Source organism: Seriola aureovittata, chromosome 23, assembly GCF_021018895.1.
Source record: "Seriola aureovittata isolate HTS-2021-v1 ecotype China chromosome 23, ASM2101889v1, whole genome shotgun sequence".
Classification (NCBI taxonomy): Eukaryota; Metazoa; Chordata; class Actinopteri; order Carangiformes; family Carangidae; genus Seriola; species Seriola aureovittata.
The window spans coordinates 19,474,258-19,497,939 of record NC_079386.1 but is presented as its reverse complement, the minus strand read 5'-3'; the positions used below and the strand labels follow the sequence as shown (position 1 = coordinate 19,497,939).

Genomic DNA, 23,682 nt, shown 5'->3' with positions numbered 1-23,682 from the left:
CACTGAATATTATAAGTCTGCTCAGAAACACTTTTGAGTATTTTGGTCTCTAGTATGATCGAATGAACTAATATTTGGAGAGGAAGGCCGATCAGGCCAGTCAATGAACTCTTGTTTATTTCCAAACATCTGGAATCAACTGTGCAGTTCAAGTTTGACACGATGTAGGAAATGATCATTTAAACAGGATTTATGAGTCCATGACGGTTTGAGGTCCAGGAGCTGATAGTCAGTGTGAAGTCCTCTGATTGGCTGGTCGTGTGGAGAGGGCGGGACCAGAGGCCTGGAAGAGAAGAAGATCATCATCATCATCATCCTGTTTTTTACCTCCAGATGACAGTAACAACAACTTCCTGTTTCTCTGTGATGGAAGAGGATTCAGGTCACGTGTGAATCTCATGTCGCTTTAATGTGGAAACATTTTAAATATAAACTCAGGAATCTGAGATTAAAGGTAAAATACAATAAAAAAAACATGTGGAAACTGAAATTCTGGAGGCGGGGCTTGAGAATGACAGACTAAAAACTTTATGTTGTGGTGGCAGAGAGATCAACATCTGCAGTGTCAGTGTGTTTCAGTGGGAGAGAGTTTTTGTCCTGAGTGTAACATTTCTGTGGAAAACATCTGTATGAACATGGAAAACATCTGTATGAACATGGAAAACATCTGTATGAACATGGAAAACATCTGTATGAACATGGAAAACATCTGTATGAACATGGAAAACATCTGCTGGTCACATTAACACAAAACGTCCCTGAGGACACACGGTCATGTCTCTGCTCACCTGTCCTCCTCGTCCAGAGAAGACAGTGGTCAGGCCGTAGTGGGCGGGGACGTGTCGGAGGGGGCGGGTCCTGGACTCCTTCAGCTCTGATAGGAGCTCGGGGCTGGACAGCGACAGACGAGCTGCACACAAACAAAATGAACCAACCACAGATTCAAACCTGTGACCTTCAACCAATCAGAACGTCCAGCTGATTGTTGACAGAGTTTAACCCTTCAGCTCCCACACAAACATACTACTGACACCGAGGGCCCGGATAGACCCGAGGGCCCCGAGGGCCAGGATATACCTGAGGGCCCGGATAGACCTGAGGGCCCCTCAGGGCCCCGAGGGCCCGGATAGACCCGAGGGCCCGGATATACCCGAGGGCCCGGATAGACCCGAGGGCCCGGATAGACCCGAGGGCCCGGATATACCCGAGGGCCCGGATATACCCGAGGGCCCGGATATACCTGAGGGCCCGGATATACCTGAGGGCCCAGAGAGCCCTGAGAGCTTTCTTCCTGGTGTTAGGAGCTGAACCGTCTCAGTTTGTTCTGCTGTTGTTTCATCACGCTCGTCTCGTCTTCCTGTGTCAGGTGATGAACAGACGTCGTTTTGTTCATCAAGACGAACTGTCGACTTTTTCATGATCAACACGTCTGACACTCGTTTCCTTTAATAACTGATTCATAGTTCAGGGAATGAAAATGTCCGGGACGAAAGTGTTGAGTCTGAGGAAACTGGTCAAACTGGTCAAACTGGTCAAACTGGTCAAACTGGTCAAACTGGTCCATAGTTGAATCTGAGAAGCTGCTGGTGTGTTTTCCAGCCGCAGTGCTGGTTGGGAAATAATGACACTGCGATGTGCAGCGGGGGTCCGGAGGGTCGCCACATCACGACTGACCACGCCCCCGTGTTTACCTGCTCTGTGTGTGTTCAGCAGGTGTTTCAGTTACTGAAGGAGAGAAACGAAGTGTCTGTCAGACGTGTTGATCATGATCGGCCCTGTCCACCAGAGGGAGCCGTTTCCTCTCTACCTGCAACTGATCCAGGCGCTCTGCACTTGGTCCAGCTCACCTGGTCTGCTGTCGGAGCAGGGAGGAGACGAGGAGGACGAGGAGCTCCGGGGACAGGAGGAGGGGGAGGAGACAACGCTGGATTCACTGACGTCGCCATGAGACGGAAATTTGCTCCGACACTCTGGAAACAAAAAGAGAAGAGAGATGATGGAGACGAGAAGACGTGGACAGCTGTGACGTCGTCTTGTGAGACAGATGTTCACCTTGGACAAACTCTGCCTGCAGCTCTGGACTCTGCAGAGACGGAGGAGGAGGAGGAGCAGAGGATGAAGAGCAGAGCAGCTGGGTCTCTAGGCGAGCTGTCACTGAGCTGGAGGTTACTGATGATGATGATGATGATGATGAAGACTTCATGATGAACGCCTGCAGTGGGTGGAGCCTAAAAGAGATTCTGTGTTAGCAGCTGCAGCCAGAGAGCTCTAATGTCCTGACTGTGATGTGACGCCTGAATGCATCGTCTCAATCTGAGCTGTAAATAAACTCTTTGTTTGTTTGTTTGTTTGTTTGTTTGTTTGCTCCTCAGCTCGTTACGTCGTGGTTTCTAGCTTCAGTAAATGAACATCAGTGTTTGTCGGTGTCGTGACGACACAGCGTCACCTGTGCAGCCAGGTGTGATCAGAGGGATCAGCTGCACCAACAGGTGGAGATCGACCGGCTTCCTGCTTCAGGCCTCTGCTTCGTTAAATGCTCCTGAATGAGGCGAGACACCACCCGTCCTGCTGGTGGGGGGGGGGGGGGGTTCTCCCAGTTCTCCCAGTTCTCCCAGTTCGTACTCACTGACTGGTGTGAAGCTGCAGCTCCTCGGCTCCACGCGGCGTCGATGGCTCAACGACGACTTCCTGCAACTGGGACAAAGTCTGTGCAGCTCTAGCTCGCTCTCCCTGCATGTGTGTGTGTGTGTGTGTGTGTGTGTGTGTGTGTGTGTGTGTGTGTGTGTGTGTGTGGTTTTAAGGGAAAACTTCATCCATGAAAAACATACACACACATATACAACTCAAAAGTCCACATTAATGATTGACATGGTTTTATGACACTGTTGCCATGGAGACCAGGAAGAAAAAAGAGAGTGAGTCAGCTGGACTTTTAACCTGGGGTCATTCACTGTGAAGTGTCAACACACACACACACACACACACACACACACACACACACACACACAGTGAACTGTTCTGCAGTTCATGTATGAAGTTGTATGAAGGAACCTGACACTCGTCCTAAAGCGGCTCATGGTGACGTGTAACTGCTGAGGGGTCACATGACACGACCAGGAGCCATGGACCCATGTGACCTGCAGGTGGCGCTGGAGGAGAAGTCAGAGGATCCCATTAATCAATAGTATTGATCCTGCTCCCAGCAGACAGCTGATTGGTTCAAACAACTCTCGCCGTCTTTGTCCCGATTCCAGCTTCAACTACTGATGATGTCATCGTTGCTTCATGTGTTTATTGATTGTTGATCGGTGACGTCTTCAGCGATTTGTTTTGTTCGACCGTCAGTCCAAAAATTCACTTTTCTGTCACGTGACGCAGAAAAACCTTAGATCCTGAAATGTGAGGATGTGGAACCAGAGAACGCTTCAGTGTTTCAGCTGAAATGTGACGGAAACGATTCATCAACAAACCTTCTGTCAGGCCACTGACGGCTGCAGCTCTCGTCCTGATTGGCTGACAGAGAGCAGCTGCTGTTGTCGGGTAAAACATATGTTTGTTCGAGCCGCAGCTCCATCGTCTCCTCCATCGCCGTGGTGACGGGGGGGGAGTTACAGCGTCCACTTCAAACACCTGCAGAGACACAGAGGACAAAACAAGACTGAAGACAGGAGGACGCAGAACAAAGACACTGGATCCGCCTCACGGTCTTTACACTCCTCCTTCTACAGACGCTGCTCATCTCCACAGAGACGCTCCGACCAATAAGAGCACGGCTTCAGTTCACCTGCAGGTCAACAGACACCACATTCAGTCTGAGACACTCAGGTGTGTGTTCAGATCTCAGCGGACACGTCTGTCGGCCGTCTCTTCTTCTGTGGTGGATCTTAAAGTCCAGGTCAGGAGGAGGTTCAGGTTCAGGTCAGCAGGGTCCTCACAGGTGTAGGAAGACAAGAGTGTGCGTACCTGGTCTCTCGGTGCGTGCTCAGACACCTGCTGCAGCAGTAGCGCCCCCCGCAGGTGGTGCAGGTGTACACTGTAAGAAAAGATACACCATATCTACTCAATAAAAATGAGGCAACAGATTACAATCAATATTAATTAAATTTAACAATGTTTTGTATTGAGTAAATATTAATTAAATGAGACCCATAATAGTTTAATATATATAGTATATTCAAATAGAAAAGAGTACAGAATTAATTAAAACCTAAACAAAAATATTGAGTTGAGTTGAAAAAGATAACTTCCTTAGTGTGTAAATAGTACTAATAAAAATTAATTTAATTCTACATATCAATGATATATAATTGAGTAATAATCATCTATATTATATATATATATATATATATATGATTCGAATTTAATCAGTGCAATGAATTCAATCTAAATATTCTTCTTTCTTAGGAATAACTAGTCTATGTCCCAGAAAGTACAGAACTCAAAATACTCAAATGACATTGAATGTTAAACAAATAAGACTTTTATTAACAATTCACTTTTGTGCTTTCTATACATTTTAACACAACAGTGTAAACTGCAACCACAGTCTCATTTCAAGACAGAAATTAGCTCTTGCATTTCAAACCAGAACTTTGAAAAGGACAAAATGCTGAGTTCAACTATTTTGTAAAAAAAAGAAAAAAAAAGAATGCCATATTATACACTGGTGATATATCCATAAACATGTTTCCATAAAGATCTTAAAGAAAATCCTCCATAACTGCATGTGCCAAAACATAAATGATAAAAGTGCAATTTGTATAGAGTAAAAAACATTTGTACTTTGGACTAACCACAATAGAAATTTCACTGATATTCGAGGGATAGAGTCCAAATCAATGCCAACTTACAAACATAGCACTTTCAAATGTGCGATTCTCCAGCTGTGTAGAAGCTGAACATTGTGTAGCACAAAAGTGTGCGCTGCGACCACAGTACACACAAATGACCAAATAAGCAGTTGAAACCAGATTTTACTTTCTAAACCTATTTATTTGCTGCCCAGTTGAAAATGGTTTTTATCGCTACCATTGAACTTTTCCAATATATATCTCAGCCATGTACAATGTCAAGAAAAATAAATGTTACTTCAACTCTAACCAGCTGAAAATGTAAAAAGTAAAAAATAAATAAAATAAGATTAAATAAATAAAAAGAATAAATAAACATATAAAGATCAACTAGATGGGGGGGGGGGGGACTGCTCTCCTCCACTTTGTTTAACTCCTCTCTGTCTAATGTTACTTGTCTAATGAGATTACATTAAAGTGAGTGACGTCACTAACAGCGTTATATAGTTTACACTCACATCACATCTGATCACAAGTGTGAACATTAAAACACTATTTCTTACCGAGTCAGTAAAAGGCTTATGATGCTTCCTGACCAGCGTCTTCTTCATCTGTTGTCTTCCTCTTCTTAGAGAAGTATCTGAACAAGCTCATCTGAAAATGCAGTCAGCAGGTAAAACATAATGACGTGTAGATATTAGCTTAATGCTAACAGTTAGCTTACCCAAGTTAGCGTCACTGAGTTGCTAATAAGTCTACCTTTCCTCTGACTCTCACCTGGTGCCTGACGTGACGTCACTTTCAAGGCCGCGCTCTCGCGAGTAATTAACTCCAATAGGATCCAACAACCCCCCCACTCCCTCCCTCCCTCCCTCCCTCCCCCCCCTCCCTCCCTTCCTCCCCTCCAAGGTGGAGAGATGAAGGTGGAGAGATGAAGGTGGAGAGATGAAGGTGGAGAGATGAAGGTGGAGAGATGAAGGTGGTGCATTTGCGAAACACTGGTCTACAATAGTTCATGGTAATCAGGGTTTATGCTGTTCTACTATAATTTCCCTCTCTGTGTTCAGTATCTTGTGGAAGAATAATGTTCATCTCTCAGCTTGAGTTCAGAGATTTGGAGAATCTATGACAAAGAGCTGTTAAAAAAAGATACTACAAAAAACCAAAACAAAGGTCAGATCTGTGGATCTACTTGACAACAGCATCTACTCCAGGAATTAAAGAATTATGGTCCTTGAATTGAGTTAATGCAAACTAAGTTCAGCCATGTTCTCCCAGGTAGTCCATAATAACCGAGGACAACGTCTCTGGTCCTCTCGACAGGAGAGTGCACTGAGTCCTGGGGAGGAAAGCAACAACTGATAAGTCAATCACAAAAAAATAAAATTAATTAAAAACACTGAATGTTTCTGTCATTTAGAAATGTAAACACGTAACACTTATTAAATAAAGTAACGTTAAGAGCCACTGTTTGATTCGGCACCTATTTTGTAGTTCGGCGGCGGGCTCACTAAACTCCAACTACCAAACTCAACACCGCTAGTCAGATATGAAACAGCGTTCTGTTACTGCGTTTCCCATTTCTTTCAGAAACCTCTTCAGTAATAACCCCCAATATTTCTCTTCATGGAAAGGTGTCTAACCTTGACATAAACCCAACCCTCAGAACATACTGAGGATATATCAACACACAAGCGACGTAGGAAACATGATAGCGGAAATGCTAACGCGTGTCCTTCAAAATAAAAGTTTGTCCTTCGATCCATATGAATTCTTCCAAAATGTATAATGCCCTGTTCATATTATAGCACAGCAACATCACACTACTACATAAACATATAGCTTTGCCAGCAGAAGCCGACTTTCTGTTACTGCTCAGTCTCTTTTTCTGTGATAGCTCATTTTATATTGTAATAACATGCGTTGTTCTTACAAGCCCAGCGATAACAAAAGACGTTAAGTTAGTTAGTTAGTTAACCAGTTAAATTTTGCAAGATGGTTAATGTGGAAGAATATGAACATTCATTGTCTGTACTCTATTCAAATGTCTTGTGGCCAAATGATAGCCTGCTGAATTAAAAAAAAAAGCCACTTTGACAGGAAGTGCTTTTCAATTAAAATTTGCATGATTACATTAATTTGAATTCAATCAATATTCTCTCTATTTGGAATTAGATAAACATAATGCTTATGTTTTATTTAACTACAATGGGTGCATTTTATTCCGAACATTTTTATTTGAAATTCAATTAAATAACTGCCTCAAAATCAAAAACACAATTTTCAAATCTACATGAGCACAGAATCATTTCTTACAGTGTAGTGAGGGGAAACCGCAGCAGAAGTGACGGGGGGGGGGCAGCGAGGAGGGAGGGGCCGCCGCAGACAGGTAGTTAGGCTCGGGCTTCGCCGACGGCCGATCAGCCAATGAGAGAGCGAGCATCACTCTGTTCCTACAGTCTGAATGACGTCATAAATTCAAACCTAACTTCGTTATAAAAACTCACAATTTCATCATTTCCATACTTTGTTTATTGACTGAAACTGGATGTAAAATAGTTTGTGACTGGTTCTGAACCGAAGAGTGTTGGACTCATAAAACGTCACTTATTAAAAAACCCCTCAACAATCCCTGACGTCATCACGCTGAAATAAACCCATCCGTCTTCTTACGTCAGGGTTGAGTTTAAATGGCTGTGTATTGTGTTTTACAGCAGGATTTACTGTGAGTCTATAACTTTTATTAAAGAGTGACATGAAACACAAACACCTTCAGCAGTCGGAGCAGGTGCCTCTCTCCTTTTGAAGTGAAGTAGTTGCGGCCATCTCACGACCCTCCACAGCCTCCCACCGTCTCCTCAAGAGGTTTCTAAAAGCCTTCAGCCGTGTGTTGTCGACCTGATGAATTCCAGCTGCCTTCAAACCTGCTGCAGTTCAGCCCCTCATCAGAGAGGACGAGCTGGACCTTCAGCTCTGTCTGACTTCAGGCCGTTTCCTTCCTCTATCAAGGTCTTAGAGAAGGTCTACGACCGACTGGAGTCACACCTCCACACGAACGCTGTTTCTGAGAAGCTCCAGTCTGGTTTTAAATCACGCCGTGTGTGTGTGTGTGTGTGTGTGTGTGTGTGTGTGTGTGTGTGTGTGTGTGTGTGTGTGTGTGTCTGTAGTGTGTGTGTGTCTGTGTGTGTGTGTGTGTGTGTGTCTGCAGTGTGTGTGTGTCTGTAGTGTGTGTGTGTGTGTGTGTGTGTGTGTGTGTGTGTGTGTGTGTCTGTAGTGTGTGTGTGTGTTGTGTGTGTGTGTGTGGTGTGTGTGTGTGTGGTGTGTGTGTGTGTGTGTGTGTGTGTGTGTGTGTGTGTCTGTAGTGTGTGTGTGTGTCTGTAGTGTGTGTGTGTGTGTGTCTGTAGTGTGTGTGTGTGTGTGTGTCTGTAGTGTGTGTGTGTGTGTGTGTCTGTAGTGTGTGTGTGTGTGTGTGTGTGTGTGTGTGTGTGTGTGTGTGTGTGTCTGTAGTGTGTGTGTGTGTGTGTGTGGGCAGAGAGAAGACAGTGATAAGATCAGACCTCTGGCATATTTTCCTCCTCCATTCAGTCTTGTTCCAGCTTCGTGATGCGTTCACTGACTCCGAGTTACTCTGTCACTTTCTCTCCCGTAGCCGTGTAAACACATCGTTGGTGTTTGGTAGTTTTCTGTGACGTGATCCTACGACACTCTCAGTGCAGCTTTAACTCAAACACACCGACCCTGAAACCGACCAATCAGCACGCACACACGCTCTGATGTCACTGACACTGAGGATGGACTGAAGAGCGCCAGACGATCGATCATCGTATCAATCTGCACGAATCAAAGACCAAACTATTGATCACACAGCTGATGTGTTTATTGATCGACCTTTAGTTTATTTATTTATCTTTACTTATTTATCACTTGTTTATTATTGTTTATTTATTTGTTTGGCTTCTTTACAAGAGCTTTGTTTTTTACAACATTAAAATCCTTTGAAGTTCAGATCACAGGAAGTCGGGTTGCTTCTGTGAATGTGTCACCAGGTGTGGCTGGCTCTGATTGGCTGCTCAGAAACCAGATGACAGGTTCACAATAATCTGGTTTTATCAGTCAGATCCCAGACATCAAGCCTCAACAGAACCCAGTCCAGAAACCACAGACCATATCACAAACCAGTTCACAAACCAGTTCACAAACCAGTCCAGAAACCAGTCCAGAAACCACAGACCACATCACAAACCAGTTCAGCAACCAGTTTGACGACTGGTCTGTCTCTTCGGCCATGTTGAACCTTGGTGGATGCTCACTCACAGATGTCAAATATGTTTGAGAAATTTATGGTTGCACAACAACGCCACCCTGGGAATTTGGGTTCTAACTACTGGTTCGCTCTATTCATTTGGCACGAGACGTGGTTCGAGGTATAAAAATATATATTTTATTACAATCGGTTAAAATAAATAATCAAAATCATTCACACAAAAAAAAGGCAACTAGTCAGGAGCAGAGGCTTACCAGGTGGACAGGGAGTGGTTCACCCAAAATAAATACATAGAAATAAATCACCCACACACACACACACACACACACACACACACACACACACACACACACACACACACATACACACACACACACTTTGAAATAACCACCACCGGGGAGCACAGCACATCAAATGAGGGGGACACCACCACAGTGTTGGTGTCATGATATTTTTTGTTGTCTTCCCTCTTTCTATTGATCTTTGTTGCTGCAGCTGATTGGCTCGTTAGTTAATTCGATCATTAATTAGTGGATATCTTAACGAGTTAGTTAATTTAGTTAATGGCTGGTTATTGAGTTAGGTGTTAGCAAGTGTTTTTTTCTCTTGATTTGTTTACATGTTTGTTTTTGTTTACTACTGTCATCATGGGGCTGAGCATGATGGCTGTTACCATGACAACCATGTCAATCACTGTCATGCGACCTTGAAACGCCCCTCCCACACCTGCACTGCTCTGCACCAATCGTCTTCCTTTAAAGAGTGACCAGCCAATCAGATGGTCCCGCTGTATGATGTCATATGATCTTACTTGTTTGTGATTGGTTGATTTTTCCTGCCTGAAAATTTCCTTGTGTTTAACTGATGATTAAAAACAAAGAAATTAAACAGAAAAACTAAACAACCTCTCTGTGTCATTAATGGGTCAATTGGGGGGGCGGGGCCATGATACAGACTGGAATACTTCCTGGATTAAGGACTACAAATGGGTTTACTTCCTGGATTAAGGACTACAAACGGGTTTACTTCCTGGATTAAGGACTACAAACGGGTTTACTTCCTGGTTTATGTCTTAAAAAAAGCTGGAATACCTCCGGGACTACAAATGTACCACTTGTGGCACTGCCATCAACCTCTTGTTTATTCATGGTACTTGTCGCCATGGCAGCAGCTGCTGGTGGGACGCCATGTTGTCCATGGTGGTCACCAAGAGCAGCTGTGGTGGCATGTGACAGTACTCGTGTCCCCCCCCCCCCCCCTCCCAGTTTAACACACTGTGAAATTCTCCGTCTTCAGACTGAAGTAAAAGGAGGAAACTTGACGATTTAAATGAGGCTGTGACTAATAATTATTTTCATCATGGATCAAACTGCTGAGTCTGTTTCCTCACTCCAGGAAATAGTCTGATCCACACGTCTCACCTCAGCAGCTGCAGCAGCTGATTATTGATCATGTTCCATTGATCCAGTCTGATCATATTAACAGTGATCAGATCTGTGACTTCAGATAAATCACAGATCCTGGATCTGACACGAGGTCCTTAAAGTGTATAATGAGTTTATGATGAATCATCTCTGATTGTGTTTATTTAGATCATGTTCGAATGAATGATCTCCACGTGTCGGAGCAGGTGAGGGGAACGTTCATGAAACCTGAAGACGGAGATATCTTCATTATTTACCTGTGTGAACTCACCTGGACATGAGACTCACCTGAGTCGCTCCAGATGTTAAACTCACTTGAACTGTGACGATGCTGCTGGACGTTTCGGGTACGACAGGTTCAGGTACGTCTTTAAAAACTGGTCATGTGACGAGTTCGACCTCGATGGTAAACTGTGACAAAGACTTAAGACTGGGAACTGGTTTAAACCAGAACTGGTAAAACTGGTTTGTGATCCAGCAGCTGGTTTGAGGCCTGTTGGTTCCAGATGTTTGTTGTCATGTGGTCATTGAAGCAGACAGCGAGTCTCAGAGTTTCTGATGTTTATTGTTGTTACAGCAGAAAAATACAGAATCAATCAAACTGGATCAGATACGATCAGAGACCAGAACCACCGAGGAAAACAGTGATTCACACAGCGAAGCAGCAGGTGAAGCAGAGCTCAGGTCCAGCTGAGACACCACAGTCCAGATCAGACCTGATCCAGGACCGCCAGTGTCCAGCTGAGACACCACAGTCCAGATCAGACCTGATCCAGGACCGTCAGTGTCCAGCTGAGACACCAGAGTCCAGATCAGACCTGATCCAGGACCGTCAGAGTCCAGATGAGACACCACAGTCCAGATCAGACCTGATCCAGAACCGTCAGAGTCCAGCTGAGACACCAGAGTCCAGATCAGACCTGACCAATGAACAGGATTGTGGTTTACAGTGTGATGGTCCTGGACCAGGTCTAAAGACTCAGGTGTTCAGCCAGTCCAGCAGGTGGCAGCACCGAGAGTCTGAGCTGAAAACAGAAAGCAGGTTAAAGCAGCAGCTGATTTTTCTTCCATCTGAGAAGCAGCAACAGGACCAGGACCAGGACCAGGACCAAGACCAAGACCAGGACCAGGACCAAGACCAAGACCAGGACAAGGACCAGGACCAGGACCAAGACCAGGACCAAGACGAGGACCAAGACCAAGACTAGGACCAGGACCAAGACCAGGACCAGGACCAGCACCAGGTCCAGGTTCAGGTCCAGGATACAGGTCCAGGTTCAGGTCCAGGATACAGGACCGTCTCAGTTGGTAGGAACCAGGATCCGTCCTGGTTCAGAGAGAAGAGATGAGGACCGGGTCAGAAACAGAAACATACAGCACATTCATCATTCCATGTGTTTGGGTCATAAACTGTGATGACATCACGGTTAATAGCTTGAGGTGCTGACGCTGCTGTTGGTGCGTCTCATTCTCCCGTCCATGTGACGTGCACTACAGGCGTCGCAGCAGTGACACTGTGTGAGTGTAGAACAGCTGACTGCAGTGAACAGCAGCGCTCGCTCAGGAACTCTCTGCTGTTGGCGAGGCGTTCACTGACAGCTGTCACAGGAAACTACAAACACTAGGCTGAACTGAACTGGTCTGAGCTGGGCTGAACTGGTCTGAACTGGACTGAACTGGTCTGAACTGGACTGAACTGAACTGGGCTGAACTGGGCTGAACTGGTCTGAACTGAACTGGGATGAACTGGTCTGAACTGGGCTGAACTGAACTGGTCTGAACTGAACTGAACTGGTCTGATCTGGACTGAACTGGTCTGAACTGGTCTGAACTGGACTGAACTGAACTGGTCTGAACTGGACTGAACTGGTTTCAGACTGTGAACTGGTGTAAACTGGTTTCAGACTGTAAACTGGTGTAAACTGGTGTAAACTGGTTTCAGACTGTAAACTGGTGTAAACTGGTGTAAACTGGTTTCTGACCTCGGGCCTTCCTCCTGTAGTAGATGAATCCAGCCAGAGATAAGATCAGACCCAGGATCAGTCCTGAGGCTCCGATGGCGATCTTGTTTCTCTCTGACTCAGGCATGGACGGATCTGAGGACAGACAGGTAGAGACACACAGGTGAGCAGACAGCCAGGTGTAGAGACAGACAGGTAGAGACAGACAGGTAGAGACACACAGGTGAGCAGACAGACAGGTAGAGACAGACAGGTGAGCAGACAGCCAGGTGTAGAGACAGACAGGTAGAGACACACAGGTGAGCAGACAGACAGGTAGAGACAGACAGGTGAGCAGACAGCCAGGTGTAGAGACAGACAGGTGAGCAGACAGGTAGAGACAGACAGGTGAGCAGACAGACAGACAGGTAGAGACAGCCAGGTGAGCAGACAGACAGGTGAGCAGACAGACAGGTACTTACCCCAGTCAGTAACCAGAGGTTCCTTCAGGCTGGCGTGCTCCACCACACAGGAGATCTTCTCTCCAGACCTTCAACACAAACCAACATGTTTCTGTCACACCACTGATCTGGACCCAGCTGGGCCCAGCCAGAACCAACTGGACCCAACTGGACCAACTTGATCTGGACCCAACTGGATCCAACCAGAACTAACTGGACCAACTGGACCCAGCTGGACCTGGCCCAGGACCTGCAGGTGGACTCACCTGGGTGTGTACTCCAGGTGAGAGTGGACCTGGTAGAACCAATCACCATCTGCCAGCTCATCAGTGGAAGTGACATCAGAGGAGACTTCCTGTCCGTCTCTGTGCCAGCTCACTCTGATCTGTTTGGGGTAGAAGTCGAAGACGCTGCAGACCAACATGGCAGGATGTTTCCCAGCAGGGGGCGTCGTGGAGCTCATGACCACGTAGGGCTCAACTGGAACACACATTATTATCATTATTATCAATACTATTGTTGTTGTTGTTGTTGTTGTTGTTGTTGTTGTTGTTTTCTCATGATCACATTGTAACAGCAGCAGTTTTATCTGCTGCAGCTTTAATATATAATATATGTATAAAAATATCACCGTTAATGTCAAACAACAGATTTATAGTTTTGATTTCTGGGAAAACGAAGCAGAAAATCAAAAGATAAAATGATAATTGTCATTAACAGTGTGATGAACAGCAGCAGCTGCAGTGACGGTGTTTCTCCACCAGGTGGAGACACAGACTGTGACATCATCGTTAATGAGTCCTGACGAACCAACAGAGAAAATATGAAGCCAGAAAAATAATAATAAAAACATGTGGAACAAAGTGAGTGTGAGGTTCAGTCGGTGGATGAACCTGAGGTTTAACCTGATGATGTCACCAACACTCACCTGATGAAGCCAGAGCCAGTTGGTACCAGATCTGAATGTTGTGAACACAGTATCTCTCCTTCTGATTCCTCATCTGAACCACATCTGGACCTTTGTTCCAGGCCTCAGCGTTCTTCACTCCGAACTCAGTGTATCCAACAAACTTCCCCACTCTGCTGTCGAACCTGATGTACTCCAGTTTGTTGTAGAAGTACGACCGAATGTACGTGATGTCGTTCAGCTCAGTGGAGTTAAAGTCACAGCGATCCACTGCATATTCCATAAATCCATCTGAAGAACAAACAGTCAGAGAATTATCACTGTATTGATCACTGATCATACATGTATTGATCTATCAGTTAAGATCTATCCACTGATCAGACCATGTATAGATCAGTGATCAGTGTATTGATCAGTGATCAGTGTATTGATCAGTGTATAGATCAGTGATCAGAGTATTGGTCAGTGTATAGATTAGTGATTAATGTATTGATCAGTGTACCGATCAGTGATCAGAGTATAGATCAGTGATCAGTGTATTGATCATTGTATTGATCAGTGTATTGATCAGTGTGTTGATCAGTGTATTGATCAGTGTATTGATCAGTGTATTGATCCTACCTGCTGTGGACGCAGCGATGAAGAGGAGGGAGAAGCTGAGGAAGGATGAAGCCATGTTCCTCTGTTGACCTGACAAACACTGACACAGTCGGACTGAGAGCTGCTGTAAAAACCAGAGGACGAGGTCACATGACCTGCAGCGTCACCTGTTGCCAGGCAGACAGCTGTGGCAGAGGTTCACTTCCTGTTGTGCTGTGTTCAGGTGAAACCTGAAGAGTTGCTCACTTTAAACATGGACATGAAAACACTGAGCAACACAATCAGCTGTTTGTTACAATCAGCCAGAGTCCAGGGTCCAGGGTCCAGGGTCCAGGGTCCAGAGTCCAGGGTCCAGGTCCCAGAGTCCAGAATCTAGACCAGGACCAGGTCCCAGAGTCCACAGTCCTGAACCTAGACCAGCACCAGGTCCCAGAGTCCAGAATCTAGACCAGCATCAGGTCCCACAGGCCAGAGTCCAGAATCCAGACCAGCACCAGGTCCCAGAGTCCAGAGTCCTGAATCTAGACCAGCATCAGGTCCCACAGGCCAGAGTCCTGAATCTAGACCAGCATCAGGTCCCAGAGGCCAGAATCTAGACCAGCATCAGGTCTCAGAGTCCAGAGTCCAGGGTCCAGGGTCCAGAGTCCAGAGTCCAGAGTCCAGAGTCCAGGGTCCAGAGTCCAGAGTCCAGAGTCCAGAGTCCAGAGTCCAGGGTCCAGAGTCCAGAGTCCAGGGTCCAGAGTCCAGAGTCCAGGGTCCAGGGTCTAGAGTCCAGAGTCCAGAGTCCAGACTCCAGAGTCCAGAGTCCAGAGTCCAGGGTCCAGGGTCCAGGGTCCAGAGTCCAGGGTCCAGAGTCCAGAGTCCAGGGTCCAGGGTCTAGAGTCCAGAGTCCTGAGTCCAGAGTCCAGGGTCCAGGGTCCAGAGTCCAGAGTCCAGAGTCCAGAGTCCAGAGTCCAGGGTCTAGAGTCCAGAGTCCAGGGTCCAGAGTCCAGAGTCCAGGGTCCAGGGTCTAGAGTCCAGAGTCCTGAGTCCAGAGTCCAGAGTCCAGGGTCCAGGGTCCAGGGTCCAGAGTCCAGGGTCCAGATTTAGCCGCTGCTGTTTCTCTTAATGAATCATTTATTAGTGACTGACCTCAGGTCAGTGTGGAACTGATCTGAGGTCGTGGTCGTTCTCCTCGCAGCCTCCAGGGGTCAGTATGAGTGTGACACACCTGTGGAGTCAGGAGACGGACAGGTGAGTCACAGTGACTGTGCAGGTACAGGGGGAGGAGCCAGTTAGTTTTATCGTGTGGAAACTTCAGGTGTTTAATGTTACAGTTTTTATTCATTAAAGTTTGAGCAGCTTGTAAAAATGTGAAACATATAAAACTTCAAATCAACAACAACAACGTTTGTTCTTTAAATTCCTCAGTGTTTTTATTTGCAGCTTCATGTGCAGCACAGACGCAGCTCCACTCTCATGATGTTGGTGTCAGTTACTTTCATGCTGCTTCATCATTTACTGTTGGAGGAACAAAGGAGCAATGTCAGGAACCTGAGTCTCTTTTCTCCTCCTGTTGCATTCTGGGATTGTCCCGGGGTTTAACACCTGGTGACTCCGGTGATGTTCTCAGGTTCTCTGTTGTTCAGACACAACAGTGTTTAAATGAAAGAACCCAGAACATTTAGGACTTTCCCTCAGACTCACTTTATTTTCTTGTTGTGTTCAAATCCAAACTGTTGTTGGAGACGTTACGTCCACCGGTTGGTAACGGAGCTCTGACTGACTCACAGGAGAGGAACAGTGTGAATCTGAATCCAGCTTCTTCCAGTCGCTCTGTGACTCATGTTGAAACTAAGACTTTCTTTCATTAAACATCAGCTTCAGATTCTGTTGAAGGTTTGAATCTTCAGTCAGAGATGATTCAGATTCTTCACATGGAGCTTTTCTCTTTATGTCAGTGAGCAGCTGCCTCTGACATTTCAGCTCCTGAAGAAGCTGCAGAGTGAGCGCTCCTCTCCGGGGTAAAATCACTCCGCCACATCAAGTAGTCCCGTCCACAGGGGGAGGTGTCATGGAGGGAGAGAGGCCTTGTCGTCTCCCGCCTTCTGCTCACAGTAACTTCATACCATGTGAATTAGCACACATTAGCTCACAGGGCTAACGTGGCCTGCTCACCTGGATGTGAAGGTGACGTGTGACGGTTCAGTGAAGCCGAGCTGGATGGTTTTAATATTCAGTTCAGTAGAAACTGAGTTCATCAGGTCAGTTTCTATAAGAACTGACCTGAAGTCTGCAGGTAACTGTCACACACATCGATGTTCACATGAAGAAGAATGAAAGGACACCTGAGAGACGTTCAGACCCCGCCTCCTCTCTCACCTGCACACAGCTGACCAATCATGAGGGAGGAGGCTGTGATGTCACAGTTACCTGCTGCTTTCAGGTGACGTCTGTTAGATCATAAAACACAACAGTGACCGTCCCTTTAACACCTCAACATCTGTCTGTTGTTGCTGTTGTTGTTGTTGTTGTTGTTGTTGTTGTTGCTGCTGCTGTTGTTGTTGTTGTTGTTGTTGTTATTGTTGTCGTCGTCGTCGTCGTGTCTCAGACTCTGACTGTATCGATACCTCAGTTATGATACACTCTGTCAGAGGATCAATATTCTGATCAATAATAAACCTGTCAGTCAGCTGTGGCCCCTCTGACAGACGGACATTGATTCAGACGTTACTGATTTGTTATCGTCTCTGATTGGTCGACCTGTGGTCACATGTCACAGACTGATGATGTCGACACGTGATGAAGGTCAAAGGTCGAGACATGAACTGAACACACAGAACAGGAGGCTTTAATGGACAAAGGACGTTTATTGCAGCTGATCACAGACAGAACATCTGGTTTGGTGATTTGTAAGAACAGGTGAGATGAAGAAGATGAAGATGAAGATGATGAAGATGATGAAGATGATTATTATTATTATTATTATTATTTACATCAGGATCATAAACAGGTGATTCTCTGATTACAGGAGTGAAGCTGTAAAACCTCCAGCTGAGCAGCTTAAAGCCTGATAGGACACTCTACAGACACACTGATGACATCATCAGCCCCAGCCAATCAGCTGCACTCGTTCCCTTTGATGAGGAAGAAGGTTCCAGCAGCCACACCCAGCAGACCGATGGTCAGACCCAGTCCACAGAAAACTGCAGGTCCAATACCGGGCTGCTGCACCTCCACATCTGGAGACAGAAACACACAGACATTAACTTCAGCTCCACATCTGGAGACAGAAACACACAGACATTAACTTCAGCTCAACATCTGGAGACAGAAACACACAGACATTAACTTCAGCTCCACATCTGGAGACAGAAATACACAAACATTAACTTCACCTCCACATCTGGAGACAGAAACACACAAATATTAACTTCAGCTCCACATCTGGAGACAGAGACACACAGACATTAACTTCAGCTCCACATCTGGAGACAAAAACACACAGTCATTAACTTCAGCTGCACATCTGGAGACAAACATTAACTTCAGCTCCACATCTGGAGACAGAAACACACAGACATAACTTCAGCTGCACATCTGGAGACAGAAACACACAGACATTAACTTCAGCTGCACATCTGGAGACAGAAACACACAGACATTAACTTCACCTCCACATCTGGAGACAGAAACACACAGACATTAACTTCAGCTGCACATCTGGAGACAGAAACACAGACATTAACTTCAGCTGCACATCTGGAGACAGAAACATCGATATTAACTTCAGCTCCACATCTGGACACAGAAACACAGACATTAACTTCAGCTCCACATCTGGAGACAAAAACAAAGACATTAACTTCAGCTCCACATCTGGACACAGAGACACAGACATTAACTTCAGCTCCACATCTGGACATAGAAACACAAAGACATTAACTTCAGCTCCACATCTGGAAACAGAGACACAGACATTAACTCCAGCTCCACATCTGGAGACAAAAACAAAGACATTAACTTCAGCTCCACATCTGGACACAGAGACACAGACATTAACTCCAACTCCACATCTGGAGACAAAAACAAAGACATTAACTTCAGCTGCACATCTGGACACAGAGACACAGACATTAACTTCAGCTCCACATCTGGACATAGAAACACAAAGACATTAACTTCAGCTCCACATCTGGAAACAGAGACACAGACATTAACTCCAGCTCCACATCTGGAGACAAAAACAAAGACATTAACTTCAGCTCCACATCTGGACACAGAGACACAGACATTAACTCCAACTCCACATCTGGAGACAAAAACAAAGACATTAACTTCAGCTGCACATCTGGACACAGAGACACAGAAACATTAACTTCAGCCCCACATCTGGACACAGAGACATTAACTTCAGCTCCACATCTGGACACAGAGACATAGACATTAACTTCAGCTGCACATCTGGAGACAGAGACATTAACTTCAGCTCCACATCTGGACACAGAGACACAGAGACATTAACTTCAGCTCCACATCTGGACACAGAGACACAGAAACATTAACTTCAGCTCCACATCTGGACACAGAGACAGACACATTAATTTCAGCTGCACATCTGGACACAGAAACATTAACTTCAGCTCCACATCTGGAGACAGAGACTTTAACTCCAGCTCCACATCTGGACACAGACACAGAACGTCAGTCCCTCGTCTCACCCCAGATTCTGGTCAGTGGTTGGTTGAGAGCTGGATGAGTCACCGTGCAGCTGTACATGTCTCCCAGCTGTGGGGTGAAGTCCAGTCTGGACATCTGGGTGAAGGAACCGTCTTTGTTGGGATAGGGAACGTTGAGACTCGCTCCTTCAGTCACGTTCTCTCCGTTCTTGGTCCAGTGGACTTGGACAGGAGCAGGGTAGAACCCGGTCACATGACAGATCAGAGTGTTCTTCTCTCCGAGCTCCACTCTGTCTCTGGTGTAGATCATGGGACTGGAGGGAGGATCTGAGGAGGAACACGTCTTATTAAACTGGATCACATCATGTTCTGAGAAACACTCTGTCGTCATGGACGCGGAGCAACGAGGAGAAGGAGGGAGTTACGTCACTGATTCATTCAGCAGAGTATTGATTACTGAGTTAATGAGTTAATGATGGAGGACCAATCAGACTGGAGCTGAACCAGATCACATGTCTGAACTCTGCACAAGCTGCTGCCACAACGTCAACACTGTAACTACGTCATGTGACTGATGACAGCGCTGATGATGCTGCGCAGAGATCTGATACACCCCCCCCCCCCACTCTAACTAACCAGGACCGTTTGGGTCAGAGGTCAAAGGTCAGAGGTCAGAGTCTTCCTCTGGTCGAGGATCCACATGTGTAAAGAGAAACTATTGATCTGCAGGAGGAAGATCAAAGAACAACACTCCCCCCCCCCAACCAGGAGGTCAGAGGTCACGGGGAAGGAGGTGACTAAGTTCAGCCCTCAGACCAGTGAGCCAATCAGGAAGCTCCTCACCCTGATATGACTAGAGAAACACACACACACACACAGACAGACACTCACACACACACACACACACACACACACACACACACACAGATATACACACACACACACACACACACACAGACACAGACACACACACTCTCACACACAGACACACACACACATACACAAAGAGACACACACACACACACACACACACACAGACACACACACAGACACACACACAGACACACACAGTGTGATGAGGTCGTCTCTCACATTAAAACATAATTAATTATTTCTTCATATTAACGAGCTCATTAAATATAAATCTGTGTTTCTGTTTGTGGAGGAGAAAAGTTACAGAGGTTTTAAATGTGATTTCTCTTTTACCATTTTCCAGAGGGATTTCCTTCATGCCAACACGGCTGTTCTTCAGGTTTGATCTGCAGATCTGTTGATTGGCCTCAGCTTGTTGATAAGTTCCCTCCACGTACTTGAAACTTTCTATGAAACTGGGCACAGGGTAAACTCCCTTCTTATTGACGAAGTCTGCGAACCACTTCTCTTCTCCATCCAGAGAATACATCTCCTCTCCATCAGAGGCTGAACATCCAGTGACAGCAAGGTCCACATGGACACCTGAAGAGACAAGACCTGGTTAACTGACTCTGGTTAGTTAACTAGTCAGTAACTGACTGTCTGTAGCTGGTTAACTAGTCAGTAACTTACTGTCTGTAGCTGGTTAACCAGTCAGTAACTGACTGTTTGTAGCTGGTTAACTAGTCAGTAACTTAGTGTCTGTAGTTGGTTAACCAGTCAGTAACTGACTGTCTGTAGTTAACAGACTGTAGCTGGTTAACCAGTCAGTAACTGACTGTCTGTAGTTAACAGACTGTAGCTGGTTAACTAGTCAGTAACCTCCTGTCTGTAGCTGGTTAACTAGTCAGTAACTTACTGTCTGTAGCTGGTTAACTAGTCAGTAACTGACTGTCTGTAGTTGGTTAACTAGTCAGTAACTGACTGTCTGTAGCTGGTTAACTAGTCAGTGACTTAGTGTCTGTAGTTGGTTAACCAGTCAGTAACTGACTGTCTGTAGTTAACAGACTGTAGCTGGTTAACCAGTCAGTAAATTACTCTCTGTAGCTGGTTAACTAGTCAGTAACCTCCTGTCTGTAGCTGGTTAACTAGTCAGTAACCCCCTGTCTGTAGCTGGTTAACTAGTCAGTAACTTCCTGTCTGTAGCTGGTTAACTAGTCAGTCACTTACTGTCTGTAGCTGTTTAACTAGTCAGTCACTTACTGTCTGTAGCTGGTTAACCAGTCAGTCACTTACTGCCTGTAGCTGGTTAACTGTCTGTAGCTGGTTAACTGTCTGTAGCTGGTTAACTAGTCAGTAACTTCCTGTCTGTAGTTAACAGTCTGTAGCTGGTTAACTGGTCAGTAACCTACTGTCTGTAGCTGGTTAACTAGTCAGTAACCTCCTGTCTGTAGCTGGTTAACTAGTCAGTAACCTCCTGTCTGTAGCTGGTTAACTAGCCAGTCACTTACTGTCTGTAGCTGGTTAACTAGTCAGTGACCTCCTGTCTGTAGCTGGTTAACTAGTCAGTAACTTACTGTCAGCAGAGACGCAGGCGACACAGGAGAGGAAGAGCAGCAGCTCCTTCATCATCATCTTCATCAGCAGGTGAAACTGAGTGTCTGTGGATCTGAGAGACGACTGACACCAACTGACACAAAGTCCAGCAGCAGCTCAGCTCTTACTCACACAGCAGCCAATCACAGAGCAGAGATCACATGATGTCACCAGTGTCCGGGTAGACACAGGCAGCAGCTGCCGGCACACTCACAGCTGGAGCCTCCATCAATAATCAATACTCTAATTTAATATGGAACTTTATTTTGTAATCATGAGAGTTTTTCAGAATAAAAGACAGAGGATTTAAATCAAGCTGCTGGAAACTTTTATTCTGAAACTTTCAGCAAAACAAGAAAATCTTGAATAAAATCAAACGTGAGATAAAATCATCCTCATGTTGACGTCACTCCTCTATTTCATTTAAACATTATAAAACTTTATTTTTATTCTCAACATTTACAGACGCTGCTGCTTCACTTCCTGTCTGAGCTCTCAGCTGATCTCTTCTCCACAGGAGCAACAGAGGACTTTTACTCTGAAACTCCTCTGACACGTCACAGACACATGTTGCTGCACATGAAACAACATGAGAGAGAGAGACAGAGAGAGAGAGAGAGAGGGAGAGAGGGAGAGGGAGAGAGAGAGAGAGAGGGAGAGAGGGAGAGAGGGAGATAGAGAGAGAGAGGGAGAGAGGGAGAGCGAGAGGGAGAGAGAGAGGGAGAGAGAGAGAGGGAGAGAGAGAGAGAGAGGGAGAGAGGGAGATAGAGAGAGAGAGGGAGAGAGAGAGGGAGAGAGAGAGAGGGAGAGAGGGAGATAGAGAGAGAGAGGGAGACAGAGAGAGAGATTTTTTTTTTGATTTTTCAAACCACATTTATTTGCTCAATGACAAAATTTCAATAAATGAACAAAAACAAAAAACTCCAAAATAAATAAAATAAATGAACTAAATGAAACTCATTTCAACATGTGACCAAAAACCAGCTCATCGTTCTCCACAGAACACAGCTCTTGTTTGAGGCTCCATGTCTTCTTGAACTCTTCTACATTATTCACCAACTTAAAGAAGCTGAAATCGGTTTTCAGTCTCGCCTTTAACATCAACTTATAAATAACTGTTGCATCAACATCTGCCGAGTCTTCCAGCTTATTTTTCCTGCTCAGGTAAATCGCCATTTTAGCTTGACCCAACAAAAAGTTCAACAATTGACATTTAATTTTTCCTTCCTGTTGTACCTGAAGCCCAGGATGAACATCTGTTTTGAGAAAAACTCATCAAACAAACCAAACATCTGGAACAAAAACTGAAACAGAGACAAGAGTCGACCACACTCCAGAAAACAATGAAAAACTGTCTCTCTCTGTGCACAGAAGGGACAGGTGTCAGCAACATCTGGATTAATGACAGCAACAGCACCGTGCAGAACCCTCCACTGTAAATCACCCCCCCTCTTTGTTAATGGTGGTTTGTACAGAGCTCCACTCAGGTGTCTGAGCCTCTGTCAAGGCCAGGTGAGTCCTCCAGGGAGTGTCCACTCCACCTTTCAGCTTGTTCTGCTTTAAAACTTTTACTAGTAGGTAGGACATTGTTTTACTCACCATGCTGCTCAGTTTATAATCAGCAACATTCAGCTTCAACAACAAACCATCACAAGTAAAAACAGGAACAATGTTCACATCTGGCAGAGGATCAGTAACATCTGGCTGAATCAGTTCAGAGGGAGTCAGCTGCTGTTTCCAGCCTCTCAGGAGGAGACTGATCACCCTGACTGACCTGATCCCCAAACGTGAGGCCAGACCTGCGGCGTTGTCCAGGCGTGGGCCACACCTCCACCACACGGCCCGGCGTGAGGATCTGGGCCTCACACAGGTTCTGAAGCAGGCTCGGCCCAGCTTCACACCGGAGACGAGTCCCGTGAACCACTGGCTCTTTCAGAAGCCAGAACAAAGAGACACCGGCCTTTGGTCTCTCCTTACGGAACAATCCCCAGACTCTGAAAAGTCCTTTATAAAAACACGGCAGGTTGTCCAACTTACATCCATTAAGATCCATTAAAAACAGTGACTCAGCCGGACCCAGCCCACCACACCGCTCCAGTATGGCTCCAGCTACAGGTCTCCAAAGCAGGTCAGCGGGTCCAGTCAGGAATCTCTGGATGAACTGGAGCCTGAAAGCAGACCGGACCGGAC

The 23,682-nt window shown here is 45.7% G+C and overlaps 4 protein-coding genes across 7 annotated transcripts in view; all 4 read right to left on the bottom strand.

Moving 5' to 3' along the window:
- Positions 1-96: 96 nt before the first annotated feature.
- Positions 97-5,442, bottom strand: LOC130164362 (uncharacterized). 3 transcript variants are annotated; one of them, XM_056369045.1, is made up of 7 exons: positions 5,354-5,442; positions 3,964-4,033; positions 3,471-3,630; positions 2,053-2,228; positions 1,848-1,970; positions 789-910; positions 97-283 (listed from the first exon to the last, which is right to left on the bottom strand). In XM_056369045.1, exons 3-7 carry the CDS (start codon positions 3,584-3,586, stop codon positions 230-232), a joined length of 591 nt encoding a protein of 196 aa, XP_056225020.1. In that variant the 5' UTR covers positions 3,587-3,630; positions 3,964-4,033; positions 5,354-5,442; the 3' UTR covers positions 97-229. The 3 variants fall into 3 exon arrangements, with proteins under 3 accessions (XP_056225020.1, XP_056225021.1, XP_056225022.1); XM_056369046.1 differs by lacking the exons at positions 3,964-4,033; positions 5,354-5,442 and having other exon boundaries at positions 2,627-3,581; XM_056369047.1 differs by lacking the exons at positions 3,471-3,630; positions 3,964-4,033; positions 5,354-5,442 and adding an exon at positions 2,447-2,578.
- A 5,582-nt stretch (positions 5,443-11,024) lies between these two features.
- On the bottom strand, positions 11,025-14,556 carry LOC130164345 (H-2 class II histocompatibility antigen, E-S beta chain-like). 2 transcript variants are annotated; one of them, XR_008826594.1, is made up of 7 exons: positions 14,408-14,556; positions 13,808-14,077; positions 13,146-13,359; positions 12,901-12,968; positions 12,461-12,574; positions 11,246-11,805; positions 11,025-11,194 (listed from the first exon to the last, which is right to left on the bottom strand). XR_008826594.1 is itself a non-coding variant. In XM_056369025.1 (6 exons), the coding sequence occupies exons 1-6, from the start codon at positions 14,460-14,462 to the stop codon at positions 11,780-11,782; spliced, it is 747 nt and encodes a 248-aa protein (XP_056225000.1). In that variant the 5' UTR covers positions 14,463-14,556; the 3' UTR covers positions 11,025-11,779. The 2 variants fall into 2 exon arrangements, 1 of the variants encoding a protein (XP_056225000.1); XM_056369025.1 differs by having other exon boundaries at positions 11,025-11,805.
- LOC130164335 (H-2 class II histocompatibility antigen, E-S beta chain-like) overlaps positions 12,364-23,682 on the bottom strand; it is a 36,455-nt gene continuing 25,136 nt past the window's right edge. Inside the window, exon 6 of the mRNA XM_056369009.1 lies at positions 12,364-12,460. Coding sequence (XP_056224984.1) covers positions 12,379-12,460 — 82 coding nt within the window. The 3' untranslated portion in view covers positions 12,364-12,378. The remainder of the gene's footprint in view (positions 12,461-23,682) is intronic.
- LOC130164347 (HLA class II histocompatibility antigen, DP alpha 1 chain-like) lies at positions 17,216-21,622 on the bottom strand. Its single transcript, XM_056369027.1, has 4 exons — positions 21,474-21,622; positions 20,251-20,499; positions 19,087-19,371; positions 17,216-17,607 (listed from the first exon to the last, which is right to left on the bottom strand). Exons 1-4 carry the CDS (start codon positions 21,535-21,537, stop codon positions 17,486-17,488), a joined length of 720 nt encoding a protein of 239 aa, XP_056225002.1. The 5' UTR covers positions 21,538-21,622; the 3' UTR covers positions 17,216-17,485.